The sequence below is a fragment of the Coturnix japonica genome, chromosome 3, assembly GCF_054131305.1.
Source record: "Coturnix japonica strain WE chromosome 3, WE-NBRP24, whole genome shotgun sequence".
NCBI lineage: Eukaryota > Metazoa > Chordata > Aves > Galliformes > Phasianidae > Coturnix > Coturnix japonica.
Window position 1 is genome coordinate 17447694 of NC_140665.1, and position 17305 is coordinate 17464998.

General features: G+C 38.4%; 1 protein-coding gene across 19 annotated transcripts in view; it reads right to left on the reverse strand.

The window, feature by feature from the left end:
* The window catches only part of MAP4K3 (mitogen-activated protein kinase kinase kinase kinase 3), a 71440-nt gene that overhangs the window by 12860 nt on the left and 41275 nt on the right, over positions 1 to 17305 (reverse strand). For 6 of the 19 annotated variants that reach the window (XM_085542885.1, XM_085542884.1, XM_015856986.2 and 3 more), the window contains 11 exons: positions 16898 to 16956; positions 15763 to 15801; positions 15406 to 15462; positions 12296 to 12338; positions 11305 to 11467; positions 10583 to 10692; positions 9429 to 9470; positions 5732 to 5816; positions 4696 to 4775; positions 1970 to 2030; positions 1771 to 1888 (listed from right to left, as the gene is read on the reverse strand). In XM_085542885.1, the coding sequence (XP_085399011.1) occupies positions 1771 to 1888; positions 1970 to 2030; positions 4696 to 4775; positions 5732 to 5816; positions 9429 to 9470; positions 10583 to 10692; positions 11305 to 11467; positions 12296 to 12338; positions 15406 to 15462; positions 15763 to 15801; positions 16898 to 16956 (857 nt within the window). Of the gene's footprint in view, positions 1 to 1770; positions 1889 to 1969; positions 2031 to 4695; positions 4776 to 5731; positions 5817 to 9428; positions 9471 to 10582; positions 10693 to 11277; positions 11468 to 12295; positions 12339 to 15405; positions 15463 to 15762; positions 15802 to 16897; positions 16957 to 17305 lie in introns of all 19 variants that reach the window. The other 13 variants (XM_085542874.1, XM_085542876.1, XM_085542871.1 and 10 more) reach the window with 6 other exon arrangements.

The following is a 17305-nucleotide window of genomic DNA, read 5'->3' on the forward strand; positions in this document are numbered from 1 at the left end:
CTGAGACACACAAAAATAGCATTAGTCACAAGGTTAGGCTGGGAGAAGTCAAGAAAGGCTTGAAAGGACCCACTCAAGGATACTCAAAAAAAGGAAGCTGGACAGGAGATTTACCACAGACTTATTTTCTGTTTCTGAATGCTTAGCTACCAAGTATCGTATTCTGAGCTTCAACCATCTGGCAGATGATCATATTGAAACTTACATAATAACTTCAAATTTTATTTTGCTTTGTATTTTCTCTGCAGGAAGCTGTTTTTAATTTCTCCTCATTATTTCATATTGTACTCGCTACTATAGTAACTACGATCTTGCTGCAGAACGTACTTCGTGTTTTGGTAAGGAACAAAAACGATGCTCATCTACATAAGTCAAACGTAATTCTGGTAGACTGCCTGGCTAATGTTACTACCCTGATGCCTTACAGCTAAAGGATAAGGCAACAAAAACAGATTATCTAAATGAATCTGTCCTGCTTTTGAATGACTAGCTTGGCACTTGTACAGTCAGGTTATACTGCATTTTTCTTGGGATGCAACAAGACCGAACAGGAAATTTTTCCAAGCCTTGTGGAATTTAGGTGAGGTATCATTTCAGGTCGAAAAAGATCTGAATTTGTTCCTTACATGACCCACGTAATTATTATGCTTATCAGCCCACCGCATTTACAGTCCTCAACCCAAAGCCAACCAGATGAAGTTAGTCTGGAAGACAAAGGAGCTGAACTTGTGCTGACCCATGGACAAAAACATTTCAATACAAATCTCTACGAATTCCTCTAGGAAGAACACCATTCTTAGACAAGTGTTGCACCACTATGCTTGCAGGTGACTGAACAAAAAGTCTTTCCCAGATCTGAAATGTTAACAAGTTGGCAGCAGTACCAAAGGTAACTGAGAATCAGGTCTGCTATGAAACAGATTCCTAACAAAAAAGCATGTCAAATGAGAAAATCCAATGATTCACTATGCCCTTTAAGAGTCAAGTTGCTTTGCAAACTAGATTAGTGTTACCATCCTTGATTTGAATGAGCTCTGAAGGCTTGTTTGGTAGCCAGCACTGCATCCAGTCTATGGGATTTTGCATGCTCTTGCTAGTAAATAATGCTGGAGGGACTGTATGCATGATGCACTCTAAGCATCTGGGGACAAAAATTTTCTTGTAATACCTTCCACTCTGGCCTGCAAGAAAAGACTTGCCAGTGATGTGAGAGAAATCTGTATTCCAGTTCAATTTTGCCCAGCTTTCAGAACAGCCCAACAGCCCATTCCTTCTGCAGTAAGGTTGACCTTGATAACCTCCCCGACGATAAGTTGGGGAAATCCATTTAACTTTTTTTTACTTTTTTTTTTTTTTTTTTTGATAGAATGGAAAACAAGTGCCAAGAACACTTACAAGTAATCAATTTAAGATCATTGTTTCTGCCTGCCTGAAACACAACAGGTACAACACTAACCCAAGACTTTGTTTCACAGGTACGATCACAGCTTGCCATACTTCTAAGATAGCTTCCAAGAGCTGTGCCCAGAAACTAGAGGCTTCACAGCAACAAGATGAAATGTACCAAACCCCATTTCTTTATTAAAAATATATTCACATCTCAATTCATGTAGATACAAGAGGTCTACATTCTGATTAATGCCCACATGAGTTACTTATGGAAATGCGTGAACAGAGCTCCAAATTGTTTGGGATTCCCTGACTTTCACAACCATACCCCGAATTCTTAGAATCAGGATGTTCTGATGTTATCTGATGAGGTGAACTTACCTGGGAAGTATTCGGTCAGGGAGTTTATGTGCTGGAATAGCAACAGGCAGCTTTTGCATTTGCCTTGCATAATCAAAGAGTCCTGGCAGATTATGGGAATATAGCTGAGAAGCTTTACCTGGAAATTAGAAAAAAACACTTCAAATACGAAAACAAACGTATACCTGCACTACCACTCAGAGGTGTTAGAGTAACTTACCAGATATTGATAATAAGCAATTGTTCATGACATATAACCACGTACACCTTCGAGGGAATAGCTAATAAAGGGAAGAAAACCAAACATTTAGTTCATCATAAACAAAATATAAACACGTTACATTGATTAATCAATGTCTTCATAGACAACAGGACAAAACGAATACTGACTTGCTCTTTGCAACAGAATTAGATTGAGACAATTAATATTTACCTGGATTCCAGAGTTAAGTATACCTTAGGCATACACATTATATTTAACATACACATTAACATGTAGACAACTGGAACATTTTATACCCACATCTTCATGTATACTACTATTAGCCTGCAAAGCATCATTATAAATATCGAACCATTTTTTCCCCAGAAATTTTAATCACCACCAGCCTTTCTCCTTCAGGGAAGAAACACATAACAACAAAACTGTGGTAAAAAACCAACACTATTCTAAAGCCCGTAGTATTCCAAATATCTTAAAATAATTAAATCTGGCACTTCAAATGACTTTTTAATCTTCATGTGATTACACATCTCTCTTAAGCAATCAAGGAATGCAACAAATGGTCAAGGCAGAACTGCTATTAATCAAATTACCAGACAATTATTGGAAAGAAGGGCCTGCAATTATCAAAACATCCTCTAAGAAAAAAGAAAAATTAAAAATACTTTTTCCCCCTCTCATATAACTCCTGGAGCTTCTTGCCACAAGTGATCATGGAAACAGACAGTATCAGCATGTCCAACAGGCCTATAAATGGATACAAAGGCAAACAGGCAGAGATGTACCCTCCAACAAGTCTAATTCAATGACCATAGAGGAGCCTGAGGGGAGTGGCCATCAGGCAGTAGCAGACCTCATAAGCATTTCCTCCTGCCACTGCTGGAAACAGACCACTGGGTTAGAGAGACCATCTTGCAGGCCATTTCCTTTACTCTTTATCACAACAACGACAACACAAATTTGAGGAGATCTGCAAATTAACTGAAAGTTTTATCTGCAGGAAAGTTAAATATCATCTTGAAGTTGTGCTACCTTCTGGAAACGTGTACTATTTCTGCTTTGTCTATCAGTGGAATGAAACAAAGTAGAAAATAACCAAGAATAATAATTTGTCTAGACCTAGAGAGTAAATAATGAAGTGAAAGAGAATTCAAAAATACTGTTTGAGTTGAAACCTTTTTGACTGTCATCACAAATAATGAGATGTCGGTTAGATGTTAAGATGAAATTCTTCACTCAGAGGGCAGTGAGGCCCTGGCACATAGTGCCCCATCCCTGGAGGAACCCCAGGCCAGGCTGAGCTGGGTGGTGGCAAGTTGAAACTAGATAATCTAAGGTCCACTCCAACCTGAACCATTCTATGATTCTATGTTAGAAATGGTATCACAGAGGACACAGTTCTGTTCCTAAAGTCTTTTCATAGCCTGAACATGCTATAAAGAACCTAAACCTATGCTAATAACCTAACAGTCTGGATACATCCAAATTTAATTTGCAGGTTTTTCCACAGTTGCATAAGCACACTGTGACCTTAGAGTGTTTGAATCACAGGATTAGAGAGAAAAACAGCAATACTTGAAATACTCTGATTGCGTTGTCACACATTCCTCCATTTACACACAGCTGGCTGTTTTGATCAACACCTCTTTGTGTTTAAGTACTTATAAAAATGCTTCCTTAAAGTCTCATTTGACAATGAAATATAGAACACGGCACTTAAAGAAAACAAAGATAGATATGAGAGGATAAATTCCAGTGTACCTATTTTCCTTGCCATCTTTCAAAAACTTCTGTAGGTCTGTTCAGCCTGCAGGGATTACTCTATTAGTGGTATTTCTCAGGGTATATTTAACAACTTCAGCAACAGCGAGGTACCTGAACTAAGTTAACTCAAGCACCTGAATGATTATGGGTTACATGGAGCTCAGTGCAAGCTATCTAGGCCTTCTTCCCTACACAATAGACACCTCTGCAAAGTCTGGACCCTGGAAGATGAACAAACACCAGTGCCTCCAGCTTACAGTGTGAAGGCTGTCCTTGCAAATTCCTCCATCTCGATGGCAGATGCATAGCTCCCTATGTTAGGGAGGCAGGAAAGAAAATAAGTCTCTTAGAAATTAACCGAAGAGCTGAAGAAGTCACCACACAGAAAAGCCTGCCATTGGCATTTCCCCTCCCTGGTGACCCCACCAAAAAAAAAAAATAAAAAAAATCACTATTTATCAGATTTGCAAAAACAATTTAAAAATGGGGGTTCAATTAATTTGAGTCTCATCAGCAAAAGTGCTTTTAAGACTGAAAGAATGGAATCTAGTATATAAAGATCTGGCTTCCCTGTAGCCAAAACACCACCTTCTTAAACAGTCTACTTTGTAATACAACTTCAAGGAAAACAAACTTTCAAACCAACTGGATCAGGGAAATTTGACGCCACTGAACTAATCACTGAACTCCAAGATAATGCACTAAGGTGAAATTCAATGTATTAATATGTGCAGACCTCCTACTTAAGAATGGTTCAACTTAGGAAAAAAACCATTATACATGATTGCAACATATGCTCAGTAGTAAACACTAAGGTAAAACTCAGTATAATTAGTGTCTGCATAGCTACAGTGAAGAGGATTCTTAGAAGCATCACACCAGGTTAACCAGTGGCTACAAAGTGTCAGATGGTGGTTTTGGCTGTTACTGTCTTTATAAAGATACCAAAACACACATACCTGCTCCATTGATGTTTCATGAAGTTCATTGAGGTTCAGTGTGTAAATACCTTCTTCTGCACCAAATATCAAGTACTGATCTGCAAACACAAACAAGAACAAGTCCAGCAATTTTGACTTAAGGAAGGAGGGTGTTACTCTGTTGCTGTTTTTCTTTTAAGTAAGATCCCTCTTTGCAAATCCTTTGTCAAAAACAGACCTAAAGCAATTACATACAGGAAAACAGAACAACCTATAATAGTTATGATGTTCAAAGAACAGAAAATTAATCTTCCAAGGAAGCTTATGTATTTATGGATGCAGCTGTTCTAAGACTTTATGAAAATAGTTGTGTTTTTTGTTTGTTTGTTTTTGTCTAACTAGGAAGAAAAAGCAACAGTGACACAACCATAAGCAAGAAACCACATATACAGATTTCTGACTTAAACATTTCCATATATATTAGACACATCTGTGTTTGTTTGGTTTTTTGTTTTTGTTTTTTTTTTTTTGGAGTACATCAACAGCAGTATTGACTGGAAGGCTTTTTCAGTACTTCATATACGCCTCACTTCAAGTATGATTCACCTGTTTACTGTGATTGCGGCTGAAGTTAATTAATGGTCTTGTTTGCATCTGGACAGTCAAAGATCTCATATTGAGAAGATGTCAGCTGCAAAGACCGACTTTCTTTCAGTTTCTATGAAAACTAAATATTTTCTTGCTAAGTGGTTCAGCAGCATCTGTCTAAACAGCCTATAATCTAAAAATGAAACTGAAGGTAATATGAGTTCATTGCTACCAGTTTTCACTTTTGTCAAGCTATTTAATAAACTAATAAAACACATGTAAAAATGAAGAGATGCTCGAGCTTGTACAACCAGGAAGATGTAGGGGAAAAAAAAAATACATACATCAAGAGAATGACAGAGAAGCAAGAACTTCTGCCTACTTAAATATTAAAAGATATCTTAAGGAGAGTAGTCTTGCTCATCTAAACACTTCTAATAATCCTAGGAGAGTACAAAAAATGGGCAAAAGATATGCAATACATTACCTCTTGTATCTGGATTTATCCACGATGTTGCACAATGAATTTTTAATGGACAGCCATTGAAAACCTTTGAAAAGCAAGCGCCCATCTGTGAAAAAAAATTATATACATGTACATGTAAAATAAAAATAAAACATGGCATTTTCAATGAAATTATTTTGACTTAAAAGTAGTAACAAGTTAAGAGTAGACTCATTTGTCTGGTGGAGAATAATCTCATCTAAGCAACACAGCAGCAAATGAACATGGTTGAGTTTATTCTACTGTCTATTTGGCTTTTAAAGCGTTACGTTCTGGATTAAAGACCTTTCTGAACAAATATGCCACAAACAGCATTTGTGAAGTAGCTCTAAAATTACTGTTCCAGCACATACTCCAACACTTATAATTGCCCATACTAATCTGTTACAAAACAGAGCGGATCAGTAGTACTGTAGATGAAAAGAACTGATGAAGTACAATCAGCAAAGTGAAATGCTATCATTCACGTAGGCAAACAAGAGCCACTCATAAGCATTCCTGTTCCAAATATGAGCAGATACGAACTCTGTGTTTTAAACATCTCTGTGTGTCACATCACTATCAGGAAGACTACAGGTTGGTCTGTATTGATTGCCACAAGAGAAAAACGAAATTCATTAATGGCATCAGCAAAATGTTGAAGACTCACTGCACAAGGAGAAGGGGAAAGACTTCAGCACTGCTGCATGACTGGATAAGTCTCAGAAGAAAGTAGGGAGTCGGCTGCTTGCTAGACAATAAGGTGAACCTTCCACAGATGTAAAAGCATAAGTAAGAGGTAAGATATAGATAATGAGGCAGGAAAATGAGAAGATACTGACACAGAGTGATCTCAAAGTACTGACAACTCCCATGCTGCCCAAACCCTTGTCAGCAAGGAGTTTGGAGGGCAGGATATGAATGAAAGCAATACAGGGATCTTTTGAGCTGTTCATGGAAGCCTCTCAAGCACGCAGTGCACTGAAGGCACACTCTAAAAATTCAGATAACAACTGAGGCAGTAATCTCCTGGAGAAAAGGAGGAAAAGTCATTCTGTCGCTCCTGTAACAAGCTATGCAATTCTCCTTGACTCTCTTCCAAGCACTGGAAAGAATTGCTGCACAGTGCAGGCAGGGCTGTGTTCACTGCTAGGACCTAGCTGAGCTCTGCAATATAAAGACAGCTGAAGAAAACGGGGTTGAAATCAGAAGAAATCAACTATTTTTCTCTGGCCTTTCTCAGCCCTGATCTCTGGGAAGCCTGCAGAGCCAAGATGCTGCTGCAAATGCTTTGGACGGGTAAACAGAGCCTAAGGATATCATCTCCAAATATCAAACAAATCCCAAGGATACAGCTGAGAATCATACAGAACAAAATATTAAACTGAGTTGCTAGGGGGGAGGGGAAAACAAAAACACAAAATAAAAGGCTGAAGAAAGGCAGCTTGGACTGCCTGCTGCCACAAAGGCATTTAAGCCTGGAAGGAATTTCAGGAGGCAAGGCATCCTCTCACTGGTAGGATATATGATGTCTCCTCTGAGCTGCAAGCCACCTAAAATAGCAGGGAAAAAACACACGACCAGAGCAGGTTATTAAGAAATTTGAACCAAGTCTCCACAGTCACAGACAGCCGTGCATAGATACCACTGTAAACAGAGCCCCAGAAGACCCAGCTATTTTTGAGGGCAGGAACATACTGCAACATACTTATCTGCAACCGATTATTTGGCAACTGATGGGGATGGGCGGTAGATGGGCACAAGTGAGAAATCAGTCTCTACTATTTAACAGGATGGTTAGAAAAAACTAATTGTATGTAAAAGTCTATGATGAGGAAAGGAGAGAAAGAGTTAATAATCACATTGAAGACCTGCAGAACCACAGAATGAGTATACTACAAAGATGCAAGAATATACAGAGAGCAGACCAGTAACAAGGAATCGTTTGATCAGCTTCAGAAATGTTTCTACTAATTCAGTCTCTTTTCTGGCTCTATTATACTGGTAGCTGGCAGTCATTCTCCAATGGCAGGTCCATGCAGCTTGTACTAAGAGTTCAACATAAACAACAGCTCAAAATGTGAAGTAATATTCTCTACCTTTTTTCTCACTCCATTTACTAATTTAACTTATTTCTTCTTTGCCATCACAACAGGGCTCTTCTTAATGCCAGGAGTACTTTCAAATTGCTACCATCCACCAACTACATGTACACACACCTATGTCACACATTCACTTAGGAATTTAGTTTATTAAAACAGAACTGACCTCAAAATACAATACTAAGTGTATGAAGAACATGGAGCTCTGGATCAAACCTACATATTTATGCAAGAGATGACAATTCTAAGTAGCCTAGGCAGGACTTCTGCCTCAACCCTTCCCACTCCCCTAAAATGCTTCATAAGCAAAAAAGAAAAAAGTAATCATTTGTACAGCCCTAGCAGTAATTCTATTTTCTTATCTAAAGATGAAAAATTGATCTGGCTCAGGAGCAATGCAGCAAAAAAACCTTAGCTTTTAAGCACATCAATACTCCACTTGTTTCCCAGGACAACTACATGAATGCACACTCTAGAACGTAAGGATGAGAGAGGTCATAGCAGAAACAGTCAAGTAAGAGGGAGGCACAAGCTTTTCTGATGGCAGGTCTGACCAGAAACGCAGTGACAAGTCCACAAGAACATTACAAGGGCTGCTCCAAAATAATGCCTCTGATGTTAAGATGCTGGATCCCAATATCAGAGGTGTATGCTGCTGGTACAGCAGTAGAGGCTGAACCTTCCCACCAATGTCTAGTTACTTTTTGTTGCTGTGTGACAGAATGGCATCAGGGGGGCAAGTCTGACATGGAAGTGTATATGGAACAAAGGCGAGGAACTGAATCCCTCCATGCAGAAAAAAGGCACTCACTAACAATCATCTACACTTGCTCAGCACTGATGGAGATCAAACAGAGGATGTGAGCAGTGAGGGGTGAGTGGTGCCATTTCAGCCTTGGCAACAATGGGTCACCTCCACTGGTACAGACTTTATTTTACAAGTGCAGCATGCAGGCTCTTGCTCACTGTTGGTGTAAATGCACAACTAACAATGGCGACTATGTTGAAAAGCAGTGTTTTGTATTTGCTCTATTGAGTAGTGTTATGCTCTCTCTGTAGCTGTTGAAGTTTCCATTGGAATAAATAGGAGGCATCACTTTCAAAGCAACCTGCATACAACAAAAGTCCAGTCTGCTTTAGATTACGAAGGTGCACACAGAAGACCGTAACAAATTATTTCCAGCCCTCAGCCATTCGTGAATATAGTATTCAGAAGTTCTGAAATCTACAGCTACACAGTAGAAACTTAGTGCTATTTGCAATTCCTGAAAGGCATCAGCTCCTCAGATCCTACAGGGAAAGACTGATCAGCAAGTACCTTCAGTGAACTTGAAATTTATTTATGATCGCGGAACTCTCATTTACATTCTAATGATGGAAACAAACTAAAAGACGTTCAAAATTCACTTAGCACAAAATCAAGTGTGACTTTTGTACTCCGTACACTTACAGATGAACATTTCCAAGAGATATTTTTATTCTTTATTATTGCTGTTATTTCAAATACAACGAGCAATTCAGAAAGTATGCTTCCTCAGCTTTATTAAGAAAACACGTTCTGCCATAAGCATGCATTTACATGACTCAGTAATACTCACATGTACTTTAGGTGTGGGAGGAAGGCCATTACTAATTGGTTTCTAGAAAATAAAAGTTAAAAAAATTACATTTATACTCACAAGTGCTCATATGCATGGACATGCTTATTCTCTACAACACTATTGCAAAATCAAAAAGAAAAATACAAAATAAAATTTACACTGCTGTTAACAGCAGGTTGATAAATAATCAATCAGCCTCAGAAATACAATTTCAAAGGCCAAGCTCAAGCAGTTCAGGAAACCACACTTTCCAAAGTACTACCACCACAATGGGCACTTCTTTAAAACAAACCAAAAATGCTCACTATGCTCCCACCCTGTATTTCTTGTTTACTTCTTGCAAAAGCACTGCATCTCCAGGCTCATCCTTAGAAGAAGCCAAGAATGGCCCCTCAAACAGCGAAAACTGATCAGGCTTCCAACTCTATTTTATCCCACACTTCTACTGCCACTCCTTGAGGCATTTGCTGCTTTAAGGGAGAAACTCACTTGGAACAGAAAGTAATGCAGGATTATTGCTTTTAATCAGAGTACAGCTGCATCAGATGGTATAAAACGGCATTTTCCCCATGAGTACAGCTTAACATTAGCATACCTGACTCCAGTTTGACACTGCACCCAAACTACTAAGCCTTGAAACCTGATGCTCTGGACACCAACAGGCAAGCAGTTTGAATATCTGGACTCTTCAGATCTAAGTTCGCCATCTTTTTTCACCTCAACCAACAAAATCACTGTATGCTTACACTGTGATAGGAGCACAGCTCACTTGGGAACAGTGCTGATGCTGCTCCTTTTTAGGATCACTTGAATTCCCCAACAAACCATAAGGTGGCAGCATAATCCTCAATTTCCCTATTTGCTTACATAGCTATTGCTTAGTATGACATATTATGTATCTCTTACAGTGCCTCTCTCAAATACCTGGATACAAATAAGTAAATCTTCTATATCAGTGCTTATTTTAGTTTTTAACAACTGCTAAATATGCACTTAAACTGTATTACAACTAGTATGATCTGGCAGTAACGTGCTTTGTATCATGCAAAGAAAATGTTTTTCAGTATTATTACTATTCTAAAAAGTATGCTATAAATGTGCAAGACAGTGAAGACACTATTAAAAGAACATTTAGACATCTTAACACCTACCAGTATTTCTTTCTTTTCTTTCCTTGAAAAACTAGTGTCTCTAGCTTCATTCAGCTGATGTGGTGATCCCTCTCTTTCACCATTTAATTGTACAGAAGTGACTCCATTACCTAAAAAGATTCACATTTAAGAATATGTTCCTCTACCTTCAATTCAAAGAGTAAAATCTGTGGCTGTCTTGTTTCAATTAATGCCAGAACACGTTTCAAAATGCACACACATAACCATCCTTAATGTCAGGTATAATCAAAGTCCATGTTCTTGCTATTAGTGTAACAAAGCCAATATGGGCAGAGAAAGAAATGCAGTCATAGTTAACAGGAAAAATGTATTTAAAAATCTAAAGACCAGCCTGGTTAAGGATAACTATTCAATTATTGATTCTAAATAATCCATGAGGCATTTCTCAGCACATCTACTGCAGCAGTAGAAATGTAAAGAGGAAGAGCTAGCAGTCCTTGTCAATGGCTTCACTGCAAGGCACATTTGATTGTATGTGTTTAAGCATGCTTCCTTATTGCTTCTTAGTTTTATCGGATCCACTACAAATAGGAAAAAATTAGCACAGCATCTAATAATAGTCTATAATAACAGCATATATACATACAGCATCTAATAATAATCTATAATAATAGCATCTAATGTGTGGATCACACAGATGTAGAAATAATGACACCAGATTATTTAAGGAATACCTGTACACTTCTTGGCATCACTCTCACCTAAAACATGAGATTTCTGTGGAGGTAACCGCGGCGGTGGTGGTCTCGGTGGAACGTGAGATGCAGACTTTGCTGGGCTGTCTGACGCTGGGCATCTCTTGATTGTCCCTTGATTATCGTTTTCAGAAGAATGAGTTTCTTGGGGGATAAAGATGGATTTAGGCTGAAAAGACACAGTAATAGTAAACGCAGCATGAAAAAAGACTCAATGCACAAATGCTGCATCCCAATGAGAAATTCTCAGAAAGCAGTTCTCACAAATAAATTTATAAAGTAGGATTCTGCCATGAAAATTTATTTAAAAAAAAAAAATCCATGCTAGGAAAAATTTGATAGCAATAAAGAAAACTCTTACAACTGACAACAGGCAAATTCCAAATCAAGTTATGCATGAAAAGATAATTCAATATACAGAAGCGTCACTGTTCATGACTACAGTTAACCAAACTAGAAAGTAGAAAATAAATATTTAATGATCTGGCGAGGCTTTGTTTAAGGAATCAGAAATAGGAAAGGGAATCACAGAACAGGTCATTGTTTAGACTCTGGCTGCGCTGTTTGTAAAATCCTTCTCAATTACGCAGACAGATGGCACAGGTCAGCAATGAATCACACTTTCAGTTTTTGCCTTGCAAGCATACAAATATCTCACAAATAAATATATGCATTTTGTTTTGCTTGTATTTGGATAATGTCAGTGTGAGAAGATTCAGTTACTCTTCAAGAGGCCACATGTAAAACTTCATTCATGTGTACCTCTAAGTATCACCACTCATTCACTGAGCAGTGCAAGAACCGCTGCAAATCTGCCAGGCTGCAAACACAGGAGTCAATACCTCTGTAATTGTAACACTGACTTAAAGCCTGATTAAAGTCCCCAAGTCACAGATCAACTGAGAGAACTGTCAGCATAGTCACTTAGACATTTCTACAGTTACTTATTTTAAAGGCATTCCTTTTCTTTCTGGATAACAATGTTGCCCTCACTTACCTTTGGTGGTAAAGGAGGTGGCACTTTAGGTTTCATAGTGGCACTGTAAAGAAACAAGACAGGTTGCTGTCCCGTATAGCTCTTAGAACCTCATTTTGCATTGTTCAATTAGGTACAGAATTCAAGGAGTTCTACACAAATAACTTTTATACAAACACCATTAACTCATCAACAGCGCTATTCTATCAAAATAATCACATCATACTTGAATGCCTCCAAACACTTCCCTTATGCTCTGCACACCACAGGCACCAACAGAAAACTCCAGTATCACAGATCCTACCTCAAGAGCATAAAATGAAACAAACTGATTTATTGGAGATGGACACATTCATGCAAAGAAAAAAAAAGAAAGCAAGGAAATGCAAAGCAGGCCTTATATTTACTCTGCTCACAGGAGAAAGGTTTAGGGATTAAGTAAGGTTTCCTACAGAGCCACTTGCAAGTATGTAGAACAATGCTGAATATGACTGATGACTTGGGAAATTCACTGCTAACTTCTTCAGAACAACCTCACACACGAAAGCAAAGTCTGCAGTGTACAGCTAACCTGCTAGCACTTTTTTCCTTCTTTTTCACTATAGAAATCTGAGAAAGACAAGTTCTTAACTTCACAACTTGGCTCAGCAGTACAAACTATCAGCACGAAACAAGAAAGCTGAGGTATCAGATGCATTATTCCTGATGGCTCTGTGGTTTAAAAAATATGCAGCATTTTTCTTTATTTCCTAAAATTTTGTTGTTTTCATAAATTCTTGCTCTGTACTGTTTCTTTTGGAACAGAGGATTATTTCCATTAAATAAATCAGAAACTTGTCTGGGAAAACTTGACATTCTTGCACAGCTGCTCTGCCTTTTTTTTAAATAAAATTATGTTCCACAGTTCCATATGTTCCATTCACAGTTTCCCTCATATTGTTCCCTGCATTTCAGACAGCCATCGGTATCACTGGGCAGCTAAGTGTTAAAAAAAAAAAGTCAGTGTTCAGGCAGAAGTATGACAGATGTTTGTACAAAGGACGGCATGCTCTGGTTTCAACAGCAAGGTTGATGTGTACTTTGTCACCACTGGTCATGCAGGGCAATGCCCCAGTAACTTCTGCCTTCCCAACTTCCATTAGCAGAAGTTCCAACATCATCAAATTCACTGCATGTGCAAAAAATAAAATATAAAAGATTTAAATGAAGAAAAGATGATTTTATATTATTCTCTGAAGTCTGTGGATTCTCTGCTGCTATGAATCACCCGGTTTTGAGTCATGCGGTGGCATCAGTTTGGAGTGGCAGGGGGACAGCTGCTTCATTGTGTGCATTCTGCATCTGAGGGAAGAAGCGACTGATGTCACATATGCTCTTCGATTGCAGCTCCGTCTCACAGAATACAAATCAAACAAGAACCCTGAATCTCAGCTCCAGAGAAATCTATCCAGAGACTGAGATAACGTCCCAGCTCACCACAGCAGCTTCAGACTCAAGCAGGTAAAAAAGAGCAAATCTCTGATGCAAAGGTCGAGGCACCTGAGGCTTACTTTGCTGCAGGGCAAGAGTATTGGGGATGAAGTAAGAGGAAGAATCAAAATTTTTTTTTAGGAACATCAGCTTTAGGTCAAAGTTCTGACAAAGCTTGTGAAAGGACAAAGCAATCAGTGCAAGAAAGTCAAGACAGTAAGAACCAAGAGGTTCCACGTCCTGAACCTTTACTGAAGTAGATGATGCTAGATGCAAACGGAGCTAGAAAAGAGAACAAAATTAAAATGAAGGCAGAGCAAAAAACATACAAAAAAACATCTAGAAATTAGTACAGATGGAAGAACCAATTCAAACTGGCTTGCAGCAGTGTAGATATCCAGAGCCTTCAGTGAAGATTAGAGCAAAGCTATCAGTATGGACTTATAGAGGGCTGTTTATTTCCACAGTGAAGGAAGCCTAACTTACCATAACCAAGGCCTAGCAGCTATGAGCAAAGCAGATTCTTCTCTCAGATCAAACCATGTGAACAGATCAGTGAGTAGCGTTATCAGTTTCTTCCCTTCATGATAACGCTTGGTAGCTCATACCGTAAATGATCATGTCTTTAGACAACTTAATGAAACAGAAAGAATTTCTCAAGGAGTAAAGCCTGCTAAAAACCAAAAACCATTTTTCTTCTATAAACGTCACTTGCATCACATGGCAAACATACCTGTGTTTTAAGAAGTTGATCATTAATCGAAGCAAGGTTCATGCCCTGTCACCTAGCTGACACCAGACACTACTCAGCAGCCTTACCCGTCCTGAAGAGGGCTGTCCCTAACACTCACTGAAGCGAAATAAGCCCCACCTTTGTTACAAGGAAACAAGTACAACAACTCAAGAAAAGAAATAGTTGTTTACTTCTCTGCAGAAAAGTAAACATTCCATTGATATATAGCGCATGTTTTACAGGTTACTGGCATGACACAACAGCTTTCAAAATTATCCATTAACAGAAAAGTAAGCAAGAAATCTGCCTCAAAGGCAACTTTCTTTTCTGCCTTTACACTGGATTTACTTAGGAATGTAAATTTCCACATACTGTCTGTGCATTTTAAGTTGTTTCAGTTTTCATCTGTCAACAGAAAAGGTTCCAAAATACTTCTACCAGTGGAATTTAATATAAGCATTATTATTTTAGCACATACCTACTGACACTGCCTTTGCAGTCACATAAGCTTGTTCCCTCTGTCCCAGAAAACTCTTGGCTGAGAATTTGCACAGGATAAACTCAGTCCTGGTTATACGTACTGCTTAAGTATTGTTATGAGCTTCATTTTAATACAGTTATCGTTTCTAACGATACCAGGACAGGCGTCAGACAACAACCTGGTTCAACAGAAGTATACTGAGATTTTGTTCAAATACAGAAGACAAAAGGACAACTGTATCAAATGAGGAACAGCATTTCCCTTCCGCCCCCAATTTACCACAAGTTAATCGGCACAAAAAGCAAAGTTCTGGAGATGTAATCTAAAAACTACGCTAAACATGTATCTTGAATTGAATTCAACTTCGTTTCCATCAATCAAAAAAATCAGGCTTTGAACACACACAGACACACCCACACTTTTTTACAAGAAGGAAAGGTTACTTACTGTTTAGCATCATCATCTGCATCATCATCGTCATCTTCTAAATGTGCCACGTGACCCCTACAAAAATGAACAAAGTATTACAGCTGAGTCAATTTTAATAAACTGACTTTGGCTACTGTGTGAAATTCTGAGCCTAAGGGCTACAACCCCTTCCACAGATTTTTATTCCCTTTTACCTTTTGTTAACTATTATCTGTTATTACATTATCATTTAAAGCACAGCTGCAATCCAGACAACTAAGCCTCTCCCATATCTTCTCAGCACGTACAGGGTCAAACAAGAACCAGTTGTGACAGACTTAAGAAATCAAAGAGTAAATAAGTGAAACACACAAGAGGAAAGAAAAATAGATTTACCGCTGATGCAGCTCTTCTTCAACTGATTTTAAGAGACTCCTTCAGCATAAACAAGAATAAGAAGACAGTTTAATTATGGCACACAAACTTAATTATCAAAAGCCAGGTCAAATGCTCCTATGATTCTGACAGTAATTAACCCCAAACATGTTATTTTAGCTGGCTTCCAGAACATCAATCAAACATGTACATGCAAACAAACAGAACTGCATTTTTCAAAGTTACACAACACACTTCCATCTGCTTTTATTAATGCAATGCTATTAAATGCAGTGTTCACTGTCATCTGCGTAATGTAAAGCAAGGACAGTTTTAGCGTGATCCAATTTAAAAGACAACCATGCTACCTAAGAAAATCAGTATCGATAAAGAAAAGCTGGAGTGACACGAGGATTCAACTACTGCTGGAACAAATCTATATTATTGTTACTAATATTCTGAACTTCATTTTTGTGACTTTGGAAACAGAGGAATAGGCAAAATACAGGGATAGGAAGCAACAAAATGAGTGAAGATTATGGCATTCTGATTATACAGTCTAATAGATTTTGTAAAATAGCATGCTCTATGCTTAGATTTTATGCCTTTTTAAATGATTTCATTTAGCAATGCGAAGCCAGGCATCCTAATTCTGGCACACATAGATGGAAGTTAAGAAATTAGGTAGAAAAGAACAATTACATTGAAATCTATTTCACTTAACATGAGAAAATCGTTAAACCTATGAAGTTAAAGGCCTGTGAAAAAGATAAATTTTACTGAATATTCCCAGTGCTCTGTAACATGAACAAGGGGTTCACAGAGCAACTGGAAGGAGGAGCACAGGTAGCTAAAAATGGGGTAAAGTCGTACTCCATGGCAACTACTGTTCCGTTAACAAGCAGACCAAGATTACAACTCACAGTGCCAAAGGGGCAGTACAAGCAACAAAGCCCAAACACTGAAAAGAGCTGTAATTCTTTATCACTGTAACTACTATTACTATAGAAATACAGAATTACTTTGGAATTGTAACTGACATGAACAGGCATGACATTTTACTAAATAATTTACAGCTGATGCACTTAAACATATATGTACAGCCTTCTAACTGCCTCGAGGGATTATAAGACAAAAAATGCCATTGCTTACTCACTTATTTGCACCCAAGAAGTAGCCACCATGAGGACCATGACCATATTCTAGCTGCAGATCCTACAAATACAAGAGAATGAACCTTTAAAATGAAAATCCGAACATCAGACGCATACATCATGCTGCTGTCACTCTCCACAATACCCAAGTATGAACAACTGAGTTCCTCTGACCCTCCTGGCCCCTTACACTCCTGTCACCCAAAAGTCTCCTCTATGCCAGTTTGCATTCGTTCTAAAACTGCATTGCTACCCTGTGTAACTCTTTCTAAAGCTGTCATTAGCCTCGTCCTTGGACACACAGATCCTTTACTCAAATAAGTGAGCTGCAAAAAAGGGAACAACATTGAGACTTTGTGATAGACCAAACCCCATCTAAGCAATCACACCACTTCTTACAGACTCCTGCC